This window comes from Odontomachus brunneus, unplaced genomic scaffold, assembly GCF_010583005.1.
Source record: "Odontomachus brunneus isolate Ranch 3 - 2012 unplaced genomic scaffold, Obru_v1 Obru_scaffold_023, whole genome shotgun sequence".
Taxonomy (NCBI): Eukaryota; Metazoa; Arthropoda; class Insecta; order Hymenoptera; family Formicidae; genus Odontomachus; species Odontomachus brunneus.
Window position 1 is genome coordinate 2,622,573 of NW_022639473.1, and position 24,507 is coordinate 2,647,079.

Below are 24,507 nucleotides of genomic sequence, written 5' to 3' on the forward strand. Positions count from 1 at the left end.
GGGGGGGGGGGGGGGGCAACCATTACGAGGCTGTTTATCGCGAATAGCGGGACTGTGCACGGGGATCTTACGGGGCTCGGGGCGGTTTCCCGATAGCTCGGGTTACAATAAGCCAAGGGCGGCTCGACGAAAACTGCAATTACGATATTTCGCGCGCGCAATAAACATCTGCATTGCATTTCATGCATGTCGTTCTTTTGTTTCAGACACTTCAGAGTCGCCGATTTCATTTCCGCAAACGTCACGCAGACACATCGTTCCCTGCCGATCAGGAACGTGAACATTATTGCAAATGTCGGAGAGGAGACTCGGGTGTGGCTGATCTTTTTGGCGCAAAACTGATTGTCCAAAGCTTAGGTGTGGTCGATCAATCCGTCGGACGTCTCTCCATCAAGTGAGAGCGATAGAAAGAGATAGAGAGATAGAGATAGAGAGATAGAGATAGAGAGATAGAGATAGAGAGATAGAGATAGAGATAGAGATAGAGAGATAAAGATAGAAATAGAGAGATAGATAGAGAGATAGAGAGAGAGAGAGAGGGAGGGTGGGAGGGAGAGTGGCTGGAGTGAGGTGAAGATCCAGTCGGCTTCGTTATCGCGGCACGCTGCACACCTGCACTCGCGTGCACGCTGGCTCCTTAATTACATCCCGATGCTCCGTAAACAACGAGCTCGAGAGATTTTAATTGCTCCTCGTTTGCGGTGGCCCAAGTGTTCTTACGTGTATCGGTCTACTACTCGAATGATGTTGGCTCCTCTCGACGCGTCTCGTTCGTGCCCCTCTCTCTCTCGTATTTTCTGTCTTTCTCCTCGTTCCCTCGAGAATCCGTGAATATGACAAGGGATCACGACTAACGGTCGATCACGTTTGGTTAGCCGAGCACGCCAGGAAGAATCAGGTCTGAGCCTCTCCGCGAAAAAACGGGATAATGACGTAGGCTGGCGAGAACGGCTGGAGTGCGGGCCCTCGTCGGCTCGCGGTTGTCGTCGTCGCTTCGTTCGAAGCGGAAAATGGATGAAAGGTGAAGTTTGTAATATCCGTTGAAAGCCCGGCGAGCCGCTGGATGGATGCTTCGAGAGGGCTGATGAGACCACCTTCCAACGCGAGACCGAGGGAGGAGATATCAGAAGAATAGACGGGTAGACGGATAGATGGGCGAATGGAAAGCCGGCGCCGCGGTGCACGCTCAGTCATCTTTTTGCGTTTCATTTGCGTCTTTGCGCTTGCATTGTGAGCGGAAGATATCGCGTAATATACGCAGCGAATTCGCCGGTTGTTTATCCCGAGGGAAGTTGTCGCGGGAGGCCAATTAATTGGTAATACGGTAAATTCAGCTGGCGCACGCGCACGAATTCGACGTGCACAATGGCGTGTCGTTAATTTAATTAACGGTGCTCGAAAAATTTGATACGTCAAAAGCCCTCGTTAATTAATGGCGATCGGGGAACTTGATTCGGCCGAAGCTTACAGAACCGCGCGATTGTACGAGTCGATTGTGATTAGTGCGATACACGCAGTGTGCCATCGTGATAATCACAGCGGCGGTGATAATAACATTAATAATAGAAATGAAATTCCGCAATTTACAGCGTCACTTTGCGCACTCTTGGTTATTAATTACACAACTTGGTGAACTCCGTGCGATATTCGTAACGTTCATTTGTACGTACATATTTATTTCGGATTTCATTACGAGTACGAATGTGCAATTCTGTATTCGGCAGACGTGTGCGCGCATTTCTCTCTAACGATACTACGATCGGTCCATTGAGTCTATTGGTATCGCATCAAGGAACAAGAGAAAAAAAAAGGAAAGAGAGAAAAAGAAAGACCTCGTGAAAATGTTCGTGCGAGTGATTTATTCGCATTCAAGTTGCCGTGCAACTTTTAAGCGGGGCAAATTAATTCACTTGCACCCGCCGGTCGGGCTCATGAGAAACCCGCGAACTCTCCTCAAACCCCAACAATTCACTCTCAACGCGAGAAGATGGTCGAGACAGCTCGGAACAACCAGAGTTGGTTATGCCAAGTCCAAGTTTTGAGAAAACAACAGCGTCTGTGGATCTTCCAAAAAGTCCCCGCTGCCGAAAGTAAGACAGATCTCTCTCAACCGACCTCGATCTCAGGCGTGTTTCTTTTCACGAATAACATTGTGCAAGATCTATCAACAACTGTATCCATTTGTTCGTTAAAAGACAACGCGACGTGGCGAAATCCACTAGATATTACCTCTTGAATCAAGAGATATGCTAAGATTTGCTTGAAGCAGAATGCTCTTTTACCAAGAGAAATTTCTGTTAAGAACGGGACTGTAGACGAAATAAATTGCTCTAACTTTATCAATATTGCGCCTGGGATATTTTCCTCTAGAAGAATCTCCACCCTTGACACCACATAATGTAAGAGTAAAATCTTTCAGGATTTGGAAGATTCCGTTTCTCTAGGATAAGATTACATTTCTCTAGGAATGTATCTAGGATTGTGAAATAAATCGTGTATGGCAATTAATTGTTGAATGTGATGCAAATAAACGAAAGAGTCAAACTATGCTGTTTAATCCGAATATTCCTGTCGTATGTTCCTCAATAATTTCGTCATTACATCTAACCGACTATCTCTCACTTGACACTGACGCGAAAGAGATTTAATACTTGATACCGCACGTTAATCCGATGCAATCGATTAATTGGCTTATCTACGAGAGATATATGGAACGCGTACGGCGGCAAACCGAATCTATCTTCAAATCTATCTTCTCATCAGGCAGGCTATACATTCTCATGTAAGAATATAATTTTATAAATTTTTTTAAATTAAGGCAATGTAAAAGTTTTAACACAGATGATTCAGTGCAATAAAAAACTAATAGAAATATTAGTGACAATTCTCCACGCGAGAGAGAGATGTGGGAGAAATTTTATTATAATTTTAATAATACGATCGCGAGTTATTCGTACCGATAAATCCCCAGCTCTGTATAATCGACGAATCTCAAATTTGCGTTCGAAATAAGCGGAAAATACGTATGCACGAAGCACAATTCTAACAAGCAAATGTTTGATCTTCACTTAACGCACGTAATTAAACCGTTTACTTACACAATGGCACGACTTTTATTTCAAGAGAAGAAACTTCCTTCCGTATTCTTTTTTCCTAAATGAATGAGATTGTACCACTCTTTGAAAGAATAAAAAATGAAAAAAAAGGCAAAACCAGTTCCATTATTATTTTCCATGCACGACCTGCGATTTGTTAACTCTTATTTATTGAGGGAAATAAATGCCGTATGGATTCAAATATAAAGATGATAATCGCAGCGCGCACCAAACAAGCGCCCGGCACTTATTTGAAGCTCGACACTCGTCAGAGTTGCCTTGCGTACGTCGTAAAGATATCGCGGTGATGGAGTCACGTCACAGTAACGTCGGCGCATTTGCAATTCCCATATCAAACACGCCTATAATTAATACATGCGCTGTTGATAGTTCGGAGTAGACACACAGCGGCGTATATATGCAGATGTTGACGCTCACGAGTACCCATAATTTCGTGCATCTTCCATTAGTTCTTTAGCAATATGATGACGCGGAAGAAATTAAAGATACACGAGCATCTAATGAAAAAGAGAGAAAGAGAGAGAGAGAGAGAGCGCGCTCTCGAGTGATTTTTTATCCTGCCGTTTCTGCGCTTGCGAAATTCGCGCCGATTAACGCGAGAGCATCAAGTGAGAAGTCGAGGGGAAAAGACACACGAGAGCGTCAGCGCGAAGGAAACGGCGAAACTGCGGGGATCTCGCGCGCAGATGCGCAACCAGGCGCCCGGTTTGATTGATCGCTCGAGTTAAATCCGGAGTGCCGTTCCGCGGCAATTATCATCCCCGGTGCCGGTTTCAGCGGGATTGTTCGATCACTTAAGTATTCCTAGGGTAATTAACCTACGGCGGGGCGAATTTGAGAAACCGCAAATGCATCGGCGGCCCGCTCCCGCGGCCTGCACACCGTCGATCAGAGTTTCAATCGAATCATTGGGCGCGATTATTGTATTTCTTCCTAATGACCGGGAAACGTTTCCGACTGGTGGTTCGGGCGCTCCAAACCGCTCGTGTAACGATATACCCGAATCCCATCGATCGTAACTGCGCTCCCCAAACTGGAAACGGCCGGATAATTTACAGATTATCCTGCCATCCTGAACAAATGCGCGCGGATTATTCGAAACGAAAAATCCGCTGCAAAGCTGAATTATCGGTAGAATAAACTCGTCGGATTCTCTCGTCCTGTATCAGGCGCGTCATCATATAAATTATGCGTATTTTGATGTTTTCTTTTTTTTTTAACGGAGCGTCCGCCATGTTGAAATATCAAAGTAAAAATTTTCACACGCGTCGCCGTTCTTCTTGTTATGCTTAATAATCTATTTAAATAATTATTAAGTCTGTTAATTAAGTAAGGAGCAGTGATATCCAATTTGGTGCAGCTGGTAAATGTGATAGCGCGCGTTTCGCCGTAAGTCGTAAAACAATTTTCAACACTCGAGACTTTGAGGGATTGTTAGACGAAGATCGTTCTGAGTAATTAAAACTTGGCGCCGTAAGATGCAAATTATTTCAACTCCCGACTCGTTATACAGATTCATTTCTGCGCGATATATACTACCCTCACTTCCGAGTCCCGATATTCCTTCTCCGGCAGATCTCGCGATTGCTTCATAGAGTTGTGTTCCGTTCATTCTCTTTCTTAATCGCCATTTTTTTTTCTAATTCTAAAACTTGGACAATTAAATCCGGCAAGACGGCTGCGAAGGCATGAGATATAGCCGAAACTTGCTCCAAAGAGTTTTATCGGTTAATTGCGCAAACTGCGCAAGCAATAAATGAAATAGGGCGATTCTAGTTTTTTGCAAGAGGAAATTTTTCATATCACTGCAAAGAGAGAGAACTAGCAACGCCTTCGTAACCATAACGTACTCATTGCGCTACACGTTCGAAATAAACGCTTCGAGGACGACCCTCGAAGTGAGAACGTGGTAAAAGCAGAGGCTATTCTAAAAAAATCCTAAAAAGAAAGATCGATATCACGTGTGTGTATATGTGTGTGTGTACATTTTCCATTGCAATTTTTACTCTCGCAGATACGAGCGCTGTTTGACGCGATCCAGTTTATTTTTTGCGCGAGGTCGGTTATCTCACCACTCGCGAAATAATACTAACTGCAAAGATACGAGGAAAAATGGGATATCGGCGCGTAATCGAGCATGAACAACGCGCTAAAGTTAAATACCCGGCATTATTTTTAACCCTCTGTGCAAGAGCGCGGTGTAAGCCCGCTCGAGCAGAGGATCAGGTCGTTGCCGATGGCTTATATGCGGAGATTTAATCGGAGCGTTCGTTTGACCGGCCCGTTGCACTTGCGTATCGGCGTTAAAAGTTCGCTGACTGCTGCCGAGGCCCCGAAGGGATCCGCGAATAACCGGCTACGCGGATTAAAAAGATGTAAAAATTTAACGAGTGCAAGCTCGTAGAGGAACTTGCCGTGCGAGCAAGCAAGAGCACTCTCTTAATTCCCGCCTTGCCATTGTTTATCTCTAGCCGGAACGTTTCTGTGTAATTGGTGCATCTGAGTAGCTACGGAAGAGAGCGAAGAGCCGTGCAGAGTTAGAGCCAGAGGAGAGGAAGAGAAAGAGCCGCCGGACGCGACACGCTGTTGCATTCTCTCCACTTAATGGAAAAAGTTAAAGGACTGTCCGGGGAGAGTAAGCATTTTTATAAGCAACCGCAACTTCGGTCGTTAAGCGACGGGCTATCAAAATAACTGTCTCCCCGGTCGAGTGGCGTGCACGTTAGACTGCCGAGCGGACGTTTTGGACTGTCGGGTTCCGTGAAGATGCGTATCGCCGCGCGCGGACTCTTAAAAGCGCGCTTTTCGCGCGCAGATCCTTCTAATTGCAGAGCGAGCGCAAGCGGTAGTCGGGGATTATGCACAGGGCGTATCTCGCGAAATTGTAAATCTGCGCGCCGTTGGCGTGTACGATACACACAACGTTATGAGACGCAGGGAAAAGCCTGTCCGTCGTACGCCTACGATGCCATGAACACTATAACTTTTCATGCAGATGAACCGCTATTGCCCCCGCATGGCTATCCCCTTTATCTCGTGGCGGCATACTAAACGTGTTATTATGCACAATATCGCCCAGCTGCTCGTTCCATCGACGCAAGGAATACCTGGGCGAAGCATACACTGCTAATTTAGGGAAGAGGGCACCCGAGTGGAAAAACTTCCGGGAGAAACCAGTCACCGGCCAGGGACTTTTTATTGGCTAGGATTTATTAGACAGTGACTGTTGAGAAACTGGCTAGCAATTCTGATTGTAATTTTGATTGCTAGCTTTCTCGGGCGACGTTTGTACGACGATTGCTTCACCAGCAGCAATTGGACAATGGAGACTCGTCGGTTCCTGACTGCTTTCCGACAAGCTTTTGTCCAGTTGCGAAACAATTCTTTTCGTAGAGAACTCTCTCTTCGATAGTTTCTGTCCAGCTCACTGTTTGGAAACGTCAATTTTCAACGTGAGTATGGAGTAATCCGCAGTAAACCGAAGAAACGTCTAAATTAACAGTTGCGTGCTTCATCCAGATATTCTTATGTCGACAGGCTTGTTCATTTTATCGCGGGCTCCTCGCCCCTTCAAGCACGTCGAATTAAAAAGCGCGCGCGCCTACATACGAAACGTTTCGCGGGGTCGAAATTGCGCCAAGTTCTCCTGAAAAGCCTCGAGGGACGTATAGATCTCCGACTTGTCGTGTAATTTCACCGGGAAAACCGACGGGGAAATGACACCCCGCCGGATATTGGAAACTCCGCGGAAACTTGCGTTACCTGCTGGAAAATTAAAACCGAACACGAGATAAATCAGACGTCTACTACGAATTGTTTAATGTTCCGCGTTTCTCTGTGATGTTATACCGGGAGAAAACGAGGGGAGTGGAGGGTCGGGGAGAGGAAGCAGATCATCGGAAGCGCGCTTTTGCAGAGCTTCGCCCTTTTTTCGCCACGAGATCACTGCAATTTAATCGTGATTTAATCATAGCGCCTGATTGTGCAATTAATATTATTGTATGCCGCGTTTTCGAAATTAATCCAGTGAAAAATAAAGAGAGCGATATGAAAATATTACAACGGCATTTGCAGCGGTTTGCAAAGCTATAAATCCCTGTTGAACGACGACGAGTAACCTGTCGAACAGGTCGGTTGAAGTTTCAAAGCGATTTAATTATGAAATATTCACCGCGGAGCAGAAGCGTTCCAAATTGCGCGTTCGAGTTTTACTAGTTTCAAATATAATCGTCTTCGCGCTTCGGATGTAGGACGCCGTTCCTCGGAATGGGCTAATCTCCGTGGGGCTTTACGAGCGCTCGTACAATTTTTCACGATCCCGTCGTGATAACGGGCTTTAAAAGAGTCGCCGGTTTTATTGGGAGGAGCTCATGATGATGCTAATATTTCGCGGTCGCCGCATTGTGCGAGATTGCGTACCACCGAAGGGATGCGTCTTTGAACGTCGTGTGACTCGCCCGACGACGACGACGACAGCGACATTGTCGCGAAATGGTTCCGCCGTCGCGTCGACGTTTCAACGCGCGAGTCCGCACCTATCTCGGAGTCAATTCGACGACACCGTGGTTGGGAATTTAAATTGACGGCTGCGAACGCCGCGTATATAAAGTGGTCGTTCGCGAGGGAGGCTCAACGTGCCGCGCCTAGATCGCCGAAATCTCGGTCGTGAAAGACGACCTATGAAGAACGGTAAGAAAAATTTTCATGGCTTCCCGATATCGCGCGCCGGACGACGTACGGCCGTACGTAGCGGCAAGGCTAGGAGAGAGCTCCGTCTGAAATACGGTAGTCGGCGATCGTTAGCTCGCCACGTAGAATTTCGCCGGATGCGCGCTTTGCATGCACGTCGTATATTCAACGCATCCGACTGCCCCCTCGAAGATGGCTCACGGGCTTCTTTCCCACCTCGAGTATCGCTGATACCGCCGCTCGCATTCCCCAGCATTTTCAGAGAGAGAGAGAGAGAGAGGGAGGGAGAGAGAGAAAGAGGGAGAGAGAGAGAGAGAGGGAGAGAGAGAGAGAGAGAGAGTATCGGCTACTACTCGCGATAACGGCGTACCCTTGCTAACCTTTTCCTCCTTGCATAGAGAGCTCAGTGTGATATACGAGCGGGGTCTCTTCCGCATTCGCCTCATCCCCCGCAAGCAAGCTCGCGATGCGGTTAGGCATCCGCTTTTCTGCGACGAACACGTGCACAATGATGCCAAGCCATGGCGGTCAGCGAGCGGGTGCGCGCGGGCACGCGGAGTGACGCCGGTTTCAGCGTTTCGTAGGATGCATTCTTCCGTGATATGCCTCGGGGTGGCCAATACACGCAGCATTTATGTGTATGCAAACGACTCGGTAACAATAACTCGCGCGGCACGCTGCAGCAAGTCGGGTGCAGTCTTCGCGGTGAATATCGACAAATATTTCGAATGGGATTGATGTTACTCACACATTGCGGAAACTTCCGCGGAAAAGCCGGCGTAAACGTTTGTTCGGCTATCACACGAGCCACGAGCTCTCCGGGAGCTCCTTCCCTCGCTCATTCCGGAGAGTCTCAAGACGTTCTCATAAGAATGATGCTCGAGTCTAATCGGGGAAAAGAACACGGAGGAAAGAACACGGTCGCGTTTTTTGCGCGTTATTTGCATTTTCGAAGGCAACTTTGTTTTCGCACGATGCAAATACGGGATGCAGTAAGTGGGGGAGGAGAATGAGGGTAGGAGGAGAACTCTCGTCGTTGCGTCGCGCTCGATTCACGGGGTCGCGCCGGAAGTTAACTCGCTAAAGTAAGATACCCGCGCGTCCCGCCAACTTCGCATACGATTTATGTTGAAAGCGTCGCAAGATAGAATTTTATTTCTGCTACAAGACGAGACGCTCTCCACGGTAGCAATTTGGTAGTCTAATATTGTAACTAACTCGCGGCTTTTCCGGCCGTCGCTAAACTTCGCGATGTAACAACGAAATATTCGGTTAATACTCGCGCGTCGTTACCGTCCGAGAGGCTGAACGGCCTGCAGCAACTCGAAATCGCAGCCGTGCGAAATCTCTCGTAAAAAACAAAATACGATCACTGGCTGCGATTATAGTTTTTTTCTAGACCGTCGTTGATTTTAATCCCGCATATAATTTAACTGATCGCGAGTAACCACTGAAACGAAGCTGGTCCTCCGAGCTTGGTCCTCCGAGTTTTTATCTTATAGCGTACGTTCGTCCTATCCTCCTACTACCGACTTTCAAGTATTTTTATGCGAACCGTTTCAGCCCGCTTTTTATATCGGGGATTTTATGTACGACAATATAAAATGATCTTCCACTTTCAGAGGAAAGATGTATAACTACATCAAAGTTTCTCTCCAAAGTTGAGTGCTCCGTAACTTTATGTTGGGCAGTGGATATCACATACAATTACGAAGGCAGTAGGCGTTACCCCGAATTTCTGTCAAGTTCAGCCCTTTCCTCTCTTTTCTCTTCTCTTCCTCTCTTCCTCTCTCTCTCTTTTCTCTTCTTTCGTTTTTATTTTTATTCAGTAATAACGTCTGTATCGCCATTCACTTTGCGCTCCTATCCACGCGCTCTGCTCCAGTTCGACCGAATTTCCGCCGAACTGCCACCGGCTGCACACAGCCGCCGCGAAAATAACCGGTCAGAATACTCCGTGGAGAAACACACGAAGGTTGGCTCAGCTTTTCGTAAATTCCAAAAATATTTCCCGTTAACCGAATCAAGCCTCTGTTCAGTCAGACTTACATCGTTTCCGCGCTCGTATGCCCAAGAGGCAGCAAAATTCCGACACGGTGGCCGCGTCCTGGAAAAAATTTTGGCTCGTGCTTTCGAACTCGTCGCGATTCAATTTCGCGTCCGGTTGAAAACGTGGAAGTCTCGGACTCGCGAGTGCGGCCCGTAAGTGCACCTCGGCACGTAGGTGCTCGTAAGAAGCTCGCGCGAGTGCGCGAGCGCAGTTCGCGGGTAAGCGTTGAGGATGCAGAGCACGATTTACCGCGGTGCAGCAACACGTGCCTGGCGATCACGCTCGTCTTCTAGTTAACCACTCCCGTGGAAGGTCGTCTTTGTCCACGTTTTGCGATGTGCGCGGCTACATCCGCGACTGCAACGGACGTGCCAGGCGTGCGAAACACGTCTGAAGGTGCGACGAGTGCGACCAACGCGGCGCAGGGGCAGAGAAAAGGGCGACGAGGCCGTCGACTGACTGCTAGCTAGCTAACCAGTCAGCCAGCCAGTCAACCAACCAACCAACCGACCAACCAGCCAGCCAGTCAGCCAGCCGGTCTCCTATACTATAGCCTACAGGTTGTTGATTTCCGGCATTCACGACGCGGCGTCCGCCTCGGCGAAATTAGTTCACCGTTTTTCGATCGGAGCGCCGACCGGAGCGCGACAAACCGACCGGAATAAATCGCATTGCATTTTGCAGCTTAATAAAGCCATTAGATTATCGGGGCGCTTTGAGCGAGACTCGCGCAGCACACCGGTGGTCGTCCCACCGCAATAATGATGAGCATAGCGGCCGGTGTTGCGGTAACGCGAGAGAATCCGCGTGGCTTATGCTCAATTGGGATTTAAATTGCTCCATCTCGTTTCGAGTCACGGCGTCGTTCACGGAGCTCTGAGATTCGGTTTCTTTCTCGCGCTTCTTCTCTCTCTCTCTCTCCCTTTCTCTCTCTCTCTTTTCATTTTTTGTTAACATTACTTTCCCGAGCATTTTGTTCGTCGCGGTTCCACCGCTTTATACGTAGGGATCCACGAGCGATCCGTGAGCTAAGCCGCGCTCTATCCCGACTCGTCGTTGTTTTGAATTCCCGACGACGTTCTGCTTCTTTCGTCTCCGCTATTTCGCATAAAATAGATTAGCACGGTAAACTGAGCTCACCGAGCGCACGCATCGCGCGAAAAAGCCGGGCTGCAGTGGAGCGATATAAACTCTGAATTATGTACGGTATGTCTACTACAAAGGCTCCGCGAGGCTTTCGGGGTAATAACCTTAAAGGGCGGAGATTAAGTGAGAAATATTTTTCTAACAGAGCACAAAGGGCGTCCTCCCTGCTAAGTGCAGGTCCGTAAGTCCATTGTAGCGCAAGTTGAATTACTCGATCCCTTTGCGTCACAATGGAAACTGAAAAAAAGGATCCTATCCCCGAGACCGACACGACTTGGCCGCATGCGACTTAGCGACAACGTTATTGCACCCCCTAGTCCGTTTGAAACGATAAATATCCCCGGGGCCGTTTCTTACGCCAGCGTGTAGTCCTTTTTCTTCCCGTCCTATGCACACACGCGTCGCTTCCTATTCATGTTGGTTTTTCGTGTAGTTTCGTTTTGTCGCCACCAGAGCGGTAGATTTACAGAGAGGCGATATTGGGAAGTTTAATTGGCCTTTCGATTCACAAAGCCGAGCGCGTTATATTGTGCCCATAGCTAATAGGCATGTGATATTCCGGTAAATTGTAATATTTTCATTATACTGAGAGAATATTCATTTGGTGTGTTGAGTGCCAATAATATATTTATTAAAACCCAAATCTTTTATTAAATAATTCTTTTTACAATTCTTTTCAACAGAGAATGTAAAAATTGTTAATTTTTTAAATAATTTTCTGAGATAAAATAGTTTTCGTGAAAAATTGTGGTTTCACGAGAATGTGATTTCATTCATTAGAAAAAAAAAAAAACGTTTTTACTAAAAATATATTATTAGTACCCACCGAATAAATATTTTTACATTTTCAGACTTTTTCTTTCTTAATGTAGATGCTTTTAATACATTACGATTTAATGAATTCTTTAAGCGCAGAGCTATGACGTCAATATAAAGTAGTGAATACTGCAACTTAGGGTAATTGTTGTGAAGCCAACTTCATATATCACTATGCGCACTGGATCGTCTCTCTGAAAAACTAAAGCTAGTCGCCTACGTCATTAGTACGTCGCACGCATTGCGTTACGTTACATCGCATTCGGTAGCTGATCGTCCGTAGACCGCGGCTCCGCACACCCCGTAATTAGTATCCGCGACGGTGGAAAATCGGTTACGGTATATCTTCGGCGCTCATTGTCGCCCCATGGTTATGTTAATATCATCACCTCGCCGCTCGTTCCGCTCTGACTATCGAACTTGCCGATTACTTAGCTACACTTCAAACGAACCCAAGTTTCGCTTCCGCGGAATCTTGTCCGCGTCCCCCTCCCCCCCCGCCACGCGAACTTCCGTAATTAAAATTCGAATCCGCGGAAAATAAATAACGAACGGTGTTGAAAGACGGCGGGAGAAGGGGGTCGTTGAAATATTAAAACCCTTTGATCCGTTTATTGAACGCGCAGCGATCTGAATAAATAGCGCGCGCGGCCTGCACCATGGGAGTTTCACACACGACGCGCTGTTTGAGTTCGCCCCCCGTGCTGCACCCACCCGTCCGTCTGCAATCTTCCCGTCTGCTCCGCGAGCCCCGGCCGAACTGAATTCTTCTTCCGGCAAGAACTCGCGATTGGTTCGCAAAGTTACGTTTCAGACGCTTCGGGCGGGCTTTACATCTCTCCTCTATCTCTTTCTCATACTGTTACTCGCCCTCGTCGTCGTCTTTGTTCCTGCGTCTCCGCTTCTAATTTCCCGGCAGACTCACGTAATTTGCATCGAAATTCGCGAGACATTGCGCGATTACGCGCGATACCGACCAGAACGTCGAACAAATCGGTTGATATTACAGCAGTTACGGAACTTAGTTGTGTACCGTCTACGCAGAAGAGGCGTCCGATTAACTTTTGCGCTTTTTCGTTTATTCCGATGTCTTTATTCCCTTTTAGGCATCTCAAATCGCGACCAGCAGAACTGAATACAAAGAATGTTCTGGCAACGAGATTGAAGAACTTTAAAATATCCGCTGCTCTCATATTTGCGTTTACCACCCTCTTGTATTATTTTTCCTTTGAGATATAGGACGATGAAAAACGGCGCAAATAGGTATGAACAAAGTGGCAAACTGTGCCCAGAAAATCTCTTTCTTTCTCGCCGAAGTCAGGCGAAACGAATTCACATCGATTTAAAAATAGCGTCTTGTACGCATTCTTGACTGTTTTTAGCCTCTTTCAAAGTTGCATAATTAATTGCCAGTAGCCAAGTGGACTAAAGAAGTATTACTAAGATATTAAAAGAGCTTTGATGATTTATCGAGTGAGGAATAATTAAAACGCCGCCGCCGCAGCCACTACCATCATCGTCGCCGCTGCCGCAGCAAGATACGGACTATTTCACGTTGAATTCCGGCGCCGTTTTATTTCCATAATTCTTCATCTCGCAATTTTTTCGTCGGCTCGCAGAGCTACATTTTCGCCGAATGCTCGGAAGGACGCTCGCCGTTTCTTTCATTTCCCGGCCCATTTCCCCCGTCGCTCGCTTGCCCGTTCGAACTCGGGAAATCCCAGGAAGACAGTACAAGGGATAATTGAAGAAAGATTAATTGGCGGAATATCGAAGGAGCTTTAATAATTTATTGGCCGGCGAATTACTCGAATAATTAAAACTTTCCGCGGTGAGGGCGAGATTATTTCAGACGAACTAACTCGGCGACTTTATTTACATAATCCCTCACGCGGAGAGAACGTTCTCCTTCTTCTCGTCCTTTCCTCGTGGAATCAGCACGTCGCGTCTGAAATTTTTACGGACCATGCCGCAGCGTTTTGCGTTTGTGCGTGTCGCCAAACACACACAGAGAGACTACCCGCCAGCCTCTATTCGCGAGAACAGCTTTCTCGCTCGGTGAGAAGCGCCGGAGAAAGAATTAGAGCTGCACGGTCCGCTTTAATAATTCATTAACCGTTGAATATTCCGAATGGTCGCGGCGGTAAGCAACGGCAGGAAATCGTACGTAGGACGGCGCCGTTGGTGCGATTCACGGCTAGTTTGTATCGAACTCGGGCTGTGCATTAGCCGCCGACGTCGCCGTTGGCGCGCGCGTTCGCGACTCCACCATCGCGGAAGGGATGACGACGAGCCGCGGTGATGCTTTATTTCTGGTACTTCGTTCACCTACTTTCCCCTTACCGACCGCTGTGCGCGGTCGGCCTCGCTACGTGCGAGCGAGTGCGAGCACTAATCGGCTTAAAAGCCAATGCGACCCACCATTTCCATTTCATTTCGTCCCATCGAAACTTCGCCAACGAGTTGTTTAGAGTGCTTGCATATGGCAAACATACCGCGTGGGGGAAAGGGGAGCACGTATATACTACTGCGACGAGCGGTTAGTAGCGCAGGTTTTGTTTTACGTTCGGTGTGCTCACGTAAGTTTGCATATACGTCTCCCGATGCCACTCCGGTCCCCCTCCCCTCCCTCCCTCCCGAGCAGACAACTGCGACGTACGTATTTGTTCGTGGTCGCACTGCAACGGCGAGGATGCACTGCTGCTGTGTTTAAACGGCTGCCACTTTCTTACCGCGTACACGTTCATTAATCGATAATGCCATCTCGGCGCAGGTGCGATAACACACTTTCACCCTCGTTACTTTCTTACTGAGCCCTTTGATAATGCCCTACCTGCGCGTATATTGTCCGCAGGCCGAGTATAATAGTCGAACATAACGGCTGCATTTAACACCGACACTTCTTCTCCCCATTTAGATCGAGTGATCGGGGATTTCTATTGGAATCGGGTGACTAGCAATTGCATTCGGTTCGGGTAAAAATCGAGCCGAGTCGAGTGCAATTGCTGCACTGCCGATTCCAATTGGTTCGACTTGGTCGCGTTAAAATTAGTGAGAGAGAAAGAGTGTGTGTGTGTGTGTGTCGAGCAAATATGAGAGTAAATGAAAATACATACTGTGACTTTTATCCACTGTATCGTCCAATCGCTAATATAACGTGACACATGGTCGACAAATATTCGCACGGAGGGAATGTCGCGGGTTATTTTTTCGCGACCACTCCTCGCGGAATCTTGTTTTCGTTTTACGTGAATATTACCCACATTCTACTGTCGCCGCCGTTCGCAGAACAATTGCCGCGAGGAATAAATTTGAAAGCAGAGAAGACTAATCTATCCTAGACACTTTAACCTACACAATAAAAAGTAATATCACGGGGTCGGGAAACGTACGAATGACGAGCGTACAAACGCTGCACGGCGAAACATACAAATGAGTGAGTTCCCGTATTCATCTTGCTTTCTTGTACGGGGATTCCGCGCAAAATCCGAATTAATTTGTTCCCTGTATCAAATGAACTCGAATGCAATACGATAGTCGACATCAGATACTGCCGTGTTGCGCTCGCATTGTATGCGCGCGTACACATATGCGCATACGTAGATGGCCGTATTTGTCAGGAGATCATTATAATGCATTATGATATAGTGCATCGAAACTGTGTTATTGCGAGCATAGAAGTTGCGCCCATACATTACAGACCCGGATAGCTAGGTTAACGCAAAATATGGCAGGCGTATGTGTGTGTGTGTGTGTATGTAAGTGCACCCGGGAAAATGTATTTTCTGACAAACTTAACTGACTGTTTACCATGATATATATTCCGCTTCAACTGCGTATCTACCGAAAGGACTGCTATAATGCATGCCAGTAACTAGGTGACGCGTCCATGTGTTGGAGTAAATAACCGACCGCGGGCATTAGGAGCACGGGGACTGTTTTAATTATTTTAATAATCGATTAACGTTGATTTCAGGCACTAAACGGCGCGACGAGAGAATATACGCGCGATAAGGCGTAAAGGGAGAAAGAGGAGACCCGACGGAGCGACGATAACGGAAAAGAAGAGAGTCCGTAGCGGATTATTAATTTCTGGGACGGAAGGACGGCGGGCAAAACGAGCGAGGTGTGTAATACATAGAAAAAGGGAGAGAGAAAAAGGGCGAGAGATGGGAGACAGAAAAAGAAGAACGAAAAGAGGAGGAAAGAAAAAGGAAAGAATTCCGATGATAGCGAATACATTATCTTATAGCCGCTGACTGTGCCGCTTTATTTCCATAACTCTTCCCGTATGAGTTCCTCGCTGCCCTCTCCCTTCGCTCGTTCCGCGCAATATCACAATAGCCGGCGCGCAGGTACCGCGTTCGCCGAATTAAAGATCAGCGGGAATTAATTTTACGGCTGAGCGCCGTGGCGAAATATACCGCCGCGGGCGGCGAAAAAAGGATAATAACTGCGATAGATAACGGCGCGTTTGCTCGCTAAATTCACCCAAGTATCTCGTGACAAAATTTCGCGCTGAATGCAGGTGTTCGGGTCGAGTGCTCTCTTCCCCTCCCCTCCTCTCTCTCTTTCTCTCTGCTTCTGGATGGCGTGCGTTGCGATCGTGATGATAACTGGAATTACGATGAGAACGACTAATGCGTGATCGTGTTCATCATCAGCCAAATAGAATGACGATGCAGCAATCAGTCTCCAACACGAGCATGTGCAGTTAACAAGATCATTCGGCGATGATGGTTAAGCGCGCGTCTGTATGAATTTGGGATTCACGAGAAGAAGTTGAAACTCTTGCTATACCACCCATAGCTACAGTAACTATCGCGAACTAGAAGCTGCTTCAGTACACCGGTGTGATAATTCCTAAAGTGAGAAGCGCTTTGTGTAATCAAAACTTTCCGCGATGCCGGGCGGAGTGTTTCAGACTTCATAAATAACGGATCTTACTCACGATAAAGGATTATCCGTTTTAATAGGGCAAGACCCAGCTAATCACTGCGACGATAAACTTTTCGTATGTGCTACCTACAGCGCACGGGATTTCATTACACGAGCTCTCGTCGAGCTGCTTATGTAGCCGCGGCGAAATACAGAAGATCCTTTTGGAGAAGGTCGCGCGGAGGAGGGTCGCCCCTGCCTTGAAATGATATGTCAAGCTCGCGCTTCATGCAAAGCTTGTGGTTTTTATAACAGCTTGAACTTTCCTTTCGAGTTATTGCGCGCACATTCGCGTTCGTTCGCGCCACACAGCCGTTCCTCCTCGGCTTTACAATTTAATGTATTCTTATAACATAGCAAGCTGTAATTAAATAATTTTTTAGCTTATAGTTCCCGCGATATCCGCCGAAATGATATAATAATATTCATCAATTGCACAAAATGTAAAAGAGACTTTTTTCGAATCGTAAGAGAGGGAGAGATGGAAATGTGGTAAAAAATTTCAGTGATATATCCTTTTTATGTAGTCCTCGTTATAACCTTTTTTTTTATCAACTCTTTTTCCTCTTTTATCATATGCGGGTTCGATTTTATTTCGGTCTTGTCGTTTCGTAGAGTTTTAAATTATTATGTGTAAAGATACAAAAGCTTGCTAACGAGAAACTTTTTGTGAACGTGGAAAAAAAATTTATAGAAATATGAAATATGAAAACGTGACACGCGTCATGGAAAATTTACACAATCGTATTATAATTTGAAAATACCAAAAATACTAGGTACCTTTTAGTGCGTTAAGAATATCCACTCGAGCGAGCGAGAGAGAGCGAAAGAGGGAGAGAGAACTGAGTATGCTTCCAGATACATCAACAGAAACGTTGAACTGCTGCTGAATATTCGACAGAGGAATGTCACGATTTCACACTGAATATTATCCGGCGCATTACGCCTAGGTAGTGTGTGTGTACCAGTACGTATATACGTGAAACTTTGATTATTCTCCTGAGGTATTGTATTCCAGCTATCGGGAGGGAATGAAGGCCGCGATGCAAGTATGTAGATGCTAGGAAATTCAAGTTGAATAACATATACAGGAGGGAATCGATAGGCTCGATCAGCAAACGATGTAGACACCGTGTATAATGCATATAACGCCACTTCGGATTGTTAACAGGGTTTGAAGCGTGATATGCGGTCGCGCATATGTTTGAAAAATATATATGTCGCTGGGATAAAGAATTTCGCGAAGAGAAAGAGGTGTATATACACGTTTCCTTTCCCGAGAGGGCAAGAAACGCACACGTGGAAAATATCAACGTTGATAAATGTCGGGCCGAGAATGATTCGTTTCACTAGTATTCCAGATGGCCCGCGTAACCGTTCCCGGTTCTCATAAGAACCTGGATTAGATATAATGGCGCGGTCGGGTTATTTGCAATGACGTAAATGGCCTCGATTCGTCGCATGTCGACGACGCGAATTTGCAATTTCGACTAAGCGAATGACTTACGAATACGCTATCGTATCGTGTGATGTCACATGAAATTTTGCATGGCGCTGCGAGTGCTATACGAGCGTCGCAGACGACGTAAGAAACAGTCAGATCAATTAATTCGTGTGAGATCGACCAACTGTTTTTTAATCTATCTCTATCCACTTTCCGGCTAATTCGAGGCATTCAGCGAATTTTATCAGGGCGTGGTGCGTTTCACGGATATTATATTAATCCGGCGCAGTAATCCCGGAAGTAGAATCCTTTTGTAGCGTATGTAGGCCACATTAGCCCTATAATTCGCCGCATTTGCATGCGTACACGCGTGAAGCCTTACGAGCGGAGCTGCACGGAACGTTTATTGCGCCGCCGCTAACCAACTCGGCAAATAGCCGCTCGGCCGCGTATGCTCGCGTAATTGAGAGCGGCTTGACGAGGGTAACGCAAGCCGATGAATCCGCGCCGACGGACGGTTAAATTTTTGTCGGGCGCGCCTGGACCCGTCCGTGGCGTGAGATGGGATCAAATTATTAACAACGACTGGGTTGGCGGAGGCGGACTTATCAAATTTATCTCGCGAGCATGCCGCCGACGAAAATTATATGGGCCAGAATAATGGACGCGTATGCGCGCGCGCAAGAGAGAGAGATGGAGAGAGAGAGAGAGAGAGAGAGAGAGAGAGAGAGAGAGAGAGAGAAAGTGCATGCGAGAGAACGAGCGGCGTGTAGTGTTCCGCGATCGGAGGTTGTAAAGCTGCTAGAATTAAATTTATTAACGCTCCACGGCACCTTCTCCCTCTCTCACTTTCTCATCACTCTTTCACTCGCTTGCTTTCTCTCTCTCTCTCTCTCTCTCTCTCTCTCTCTTCCTCCCTCCCACTCCCTCCAGCACTCGTTCTACGCATCGTGTAAAATCTGATTATACACGCGGGGGCGGATTCGTATTCATCAATTTTATCGACGCGATATACTAATGAAGGCCCGTTTTAGCGGTGTGCGGAAGGGTGAGCGAGTTGCGGGAGGAAGGGAGGGAGAGGGAGGGAAGCCCCCTCACACCCGGCTGCAGCCACGAGTAACGCGGTTTGTAACTGACGAGCGCACTGACACAGGAGCATCAGCACTTGTCGATTAATTGAATACGTATCGCACATGCCAATCGACATTTACGTTCAGCGGCGGTGGGAACGTCGAAATACTACCTTGCGCTTCAAGCGAAGTAATTAAAAGCTTTGCGCTTGCTATTGTTACGCCGATGCGCCGTTCCATAACGTATACGCCAAGACATTTAATCTCTTGCTGGCGATCGAGAAGACAATAGACCGCGCGAACTTGCACACACACTTGCGTCTGTGGAGAGATTCGCTGGACAATGTCGCGAGATGCCCTACAACGGCGACCGGTCGGAGTTAGGTCAATCGCGCGTTTCGCAATCCGTTTTCGCATTATTTTCCGATCTGGCGTATTTTACCGGGATGCTACTGGCAATACCAAGCGAATTTTACAAGACAATATCAGGGATTTCTCTCGGACGGAGTTGACCTAGGAATCTCAAGGCGCTCCGGGCCGACTGGTGCACAGAGAGAGAGAGAGAGAGAGAGAGAGAGAGAGAGAGTAGTACAGTCTATAATCTAGTCAGGATAAGCCCGTACAATTTCGAGGATGTATCCCAAGCGGCGATTAGTCAAGTTAGATTAGGTCAATCACGCGCTCACGATCTGCTGCTGCCTTATTTTCCGGTCCCCGTGTGTTTTAGCGGGCGCGGTGTGTTTTCGTAATACGAAATAAATTCCACCGCAGGAGAGACGCGTCTCGGGATTTCTCGGATTAAGGTAGTCGAGAAAGCTTGAAATGTGCCGATACGCCGCTGGCCAGTACGGAATGTCCATAATCTGGCACGATAAGTCCGGTACACGTTGTTAACCATGGCCGGTCTAAAACGTTTATGGTCGTGCGACTAAGCAGAGTTGCAAGTAGCTCGGTTTGTAATTGAGAGTGGCCCGCGGGGTATATCGCCGGCTCTAGTTATACGAGATATGTCCGCGTGTCACTGGGTTATTACATTCTACGCGATGAGTGATATACCGGTATACATGATCTCTGCGCCGCGCGCAGAGACTCAGAGAAAGAGGGATTGAGTGAGAGAGCGACGCTGAGAGATGAGAAAGAGAGACAGACAGATCGCGAAAGAGAGATAGAGCGAGACACATACACCGACATGGTAGTCACGCGTCGCTTTCTCCGATGTGTACTCCGCTCACGGTTGCGTTTCTAACGACCGTGTGCGTATGCACGTTCGTCTCTATCGCACTTTGCGAGCTACTACTCGCCGTGCTATCCGCACTGGCGCGATAATCAAGCCGCAGCGCACGTCTCTACATGTCCTGCAGCGTGCTGCCTCTGCCACCGGCACAATGCGATCGATTGTATGCTACGAGAGAGGAGAATAGAGAGAGAGAGAGGGAGAGGGAGAGAGGGAGGGAGGGAGGGAGAGAGAGAAAGAGAGATTCTGAGTTAGATACTTCTGCCGCGGGCTGATAATTGACCGCCTACCAATTCCACAGTCAACTGTCAAGTAACTCTCTTGATCTCATCAGGACGAAATCTGAATGTGTATACGAATCAACTTTAAGCCGATCTCTCTATGCGAATGTAGTTCCTCAGAGTCAGAGTTTCCGCAACCCTCGCGATTGAATCGGATAACGCGCAAACGTCGGGGGGCTGCGGATTACAGTCGGACGACGCTACTACTCTCAGCACTACGACGACGACGACGACGACGGGGGGCACAGCGCCAGGCTGTAATAAACCTAAAAAACTGACTGCGGTATTCCGAGGTGTCGCTCCGTCCTCGTAAACCTGCCGGAGTTATAACAAGAGCGGCAGATTGGACAGTTTATCGCGGCACGTAGATAACTTTCAGCGCACCCGCGCGAGCTCTCTTTCTTCTGGCATTGGCGATTTTTTCCCCTTCTTTTTATTCCTGACTCCTCGCCGTCAACTGCAACGTGTCGTCGACTTTGTCGACGATGCACGCGCAAAAAAAAAATACGTCCGTTTTATCGCGGTTCTCTCTTACGCCATTGTTAACCTTTCGACGGTAGCACGTCGACATGTGCGGAGTACACGGGTGAGCTACTGAACGAGCATATTTCTCGTGCAGGTCGAGCTATAAACTCGGGTCGGCCGAGTTAAAGAGCACTCCGTCCGATCAATTCGCGATCAAGCCACGGCTTTTAATGGAAAGCGCAATTCGCGCGGAGAATTACGTTGCGGGACCAAGTCGCGTTTCTTAGCGACGTGTATCACTGCGTAATCAGTGCGCTATGCACCCGCAGTCAGCTATGCACAAAGGCCATAGCCCCCTTTATGCATCTCTAACGACTGCAAATTATTGTAGAACGCACGGCAAGAGCGGCATACTACTGCTAAACCGCAGGCGATCGTTCATGCGTACGTATTTACTGGCTTTCAACGACTAGCGCGCTGGAAACCTGTTCGCGTTGCTGTTCTCACGAAATTCATATCAACCGCACTCGATCGATATACGTGCTCGCGGCGCGCGTCTTGCTGCTTTTCACTACGCCTTTTAACGTGCGAACGCTTTTAACCGTGTCACATCGGGCAGTTGCATCCCCGCAAACCGTCAATCCACAGCGTTAAGCTTCTGTTAGTCGCGAACTTTTGTGGACCAAAAATGGAAATTTTGTCAAACATTTGATTCATTTTTTACAACTTTTAACAACAGAGTCGTGCTATTACGACTTTTGTCATTAGCGTATGCCATAATTATGAATAATTTTAGATGATAAATTATGAAAAATAGTGATTTTGAAACAAAATTAAGTTAAAATAAAAAAGAAATTAAAAACATTAAATTACATCCAAAAATTACACAAATATTTAAAACAAACTAATTTTTTTGCAGCCCTGGTTTTAAATATTTGCATAATTTCTGAGTGTAATTAGTGTTTTTCATTATTTATCTTTGTTTTCATTTAGATTCAAATTTTTATAAAAATTACTATTTACTATGGTTTATTGTTTAAAATTATTCATGATTATGACAGACGCTAATGGCAGACGTCGTTAGCGTACTGCACCGACATTTATCGGTAAGCACGATATAGCAGAATAGCGGCCCCTGGATAGTTCATTGGTTTAGAACAGTTGCCCGCCAAGCGAAAGACCCGACTGTTTCGTCCCGATATCTTTTCGCTTCGCCGCTTATAAATTCAAGGGAAAATACAACATTTTCAATTGTATCAGTCTTCACAATTCTGGAATAAATATTTTTGACAGAAAGATGGGAAAAATATGGCGCGTATCATACATCGACCTTCACTTTGTGTCGAACTAAAATGAAGTCATTCAGCACTTCTCAGATGCCTACTGGAAGGAACTACACGCGATTGCCACCGAGAGAGGAGGCAGAAATTTCAACCGAGCGCACGGGATGGACGCGATGGCGTGTAATGGAGAAAAAGTCGCGGAAGTTAGTAATACTGCGTTGTCCGGGGTGTATTACCACTCGTACCGCCGAAGCCCGTGAACTATCCGTTCGACCCGTACGTTCGTGATTGTTTCAGACGAGCAGCACTTGCTATAACCGTCGAACGTGACTTTTCCCTCTTTCCAAGCGGAACGAGAGAACCTCTTCGTGTTGTATCACGGTGTCGTAGAACCCGTATTTCAAACCACTCCACGCTTCCTTTACTTCTCGGTCTGTTCGATCTTTTCTTCAGAAGCTTTTCACCGTGCGGTCGCGCTCGCTTCGTGTATACATATACACATGGAGGAAACGCGTTAAAAGAGAACGAAAGATACACGCCAGACGCTAAAACTGCACGTTATTTTTAGGCTTTACGGGCGTCATCGTTATGCAAATTCAACGAATTCCCTTCCTTTCGTTCACACTGTCTCCCTCTCTTTTTCTAATAAACCATAATTATATTCTCAAAGTACCATGTGTTTCATAATCATGTGCGAAACGTTCGTAGCGTTTTTTCTCGCGAGACAGACGTAGCTCATTACGCACGCAGAGGTTAAGCTAGCGTTGGTAAGCTGTTTCATATGCGTAGAGAGCGCGCGCGATTGCATTTTTATTAAAATAATCATTTTGCCACGTGGACACGCTCGCGAGCGACGCTTCCGCGGGCGACGCGTCACACGTATATGCGTACACACAGGTGTATGTGCGCGCCGCTAGAGTGCGAATGAAAAATTAATTAAGCAACGGATGGCAGCGTGCGCGAGAGCGGGTGCGAGTGACAAAGCGGCTTAAACCCTTCGTGGGAATACCGCACGCGTCTGTCCTTTTCGGAATTTTGACCCGTAGCCAGCCGAGGCTTTAATTCGCTGCCATCCCTTTTTCCGCCACCCTTGTCACCGTCAACCGCGATAAGATCGAGCTGACGATTTCATGGGCCATTTCGCCAAGACAATTTCACTGAGAATATGAGTGTGTATGTGAGTGTGAGAGAGGGAGAGAGGATTGTCCTTCAACGCATGCAATTAATTGCCACACGTTCGTCTGGGAGCCGACGCGGGGAACAGCACGCGGATGCACTCTGACAAGATGGCGTGATTGCATAAATATCACGCTAGATATGCGCATTATATACCTCGCAGCGTATTCGGGTCATCTCGGTACGTTCCTCCGACTATGGTGAGACGAACGAAGTGGAAGGTGAGATAATTTCTCGCTTCGAATATTACAACCGACATTCTCGAGATTGTGCTTCGGGAAAAGCTTCGACGTATCGGTGATCGATCTCGAGTTGCTGTCTCTCGTTCCCACAATTATCGATATATATATATATATTTATATATATATATATATATATATATATATATATATATATATATATATATATATATATATATATATATATATATATATATATATATATATATATATATATATATATATATATATATATATATATATATATATATATATATATATATATATATATATATATATATATATATATATATATATATATATATATATATATATATATATATATATATATATATATATATATATATATATATATATATATATATATATATATATATATATAACAGAATGTCTGTCTGTATGTTCCCTATTAATGGGAGTTCTATTTTTGACCGACCTGAATAAAAATTAACGTAGTTACTAAATTAACGTAGTTTAGGACGCTGCGAAAAATATAGACTGTCATCTCACTCTTTATCTCCGATTTCATCCCCTGGTGACAATTTAAGTTTAGATGTTCT

General features: G+C 46.5%; 2 protein-coding genes across 4 annotated transcripts in view; one reads left to right on the forward strand and one right to left on the reverse strand.

Moving 5' to 3' along the window:
• Positions 1 to 481, forward strand: part of LOC116842254 — a 206,615-nt gene extending 206,134 nt beyond the window's left edge. For both annotated transcript variants that reach the window (XM_032811184.1, XM_032811185.1), the window contains one exon: positions 207 to 481. In XM_032811184.1, the coding sequence (XP_032667075.1) occupies positions 207 to 280 (74 nt within the window). In that variant the 3' untranslated portion in view covers positions 281 to 481. The remainder of the gene's footprint in view (positions 1 to 206) is intronic.
• The window catches only part of LOC116842249 (hemicentin-1-like), a 328,593-nt gene that overhangs the window by 211,597 nt on the left and 92,489 nt on the right, over positions 1 to 24,507 (reverse strand). The window lies entirely within an intron of this gene.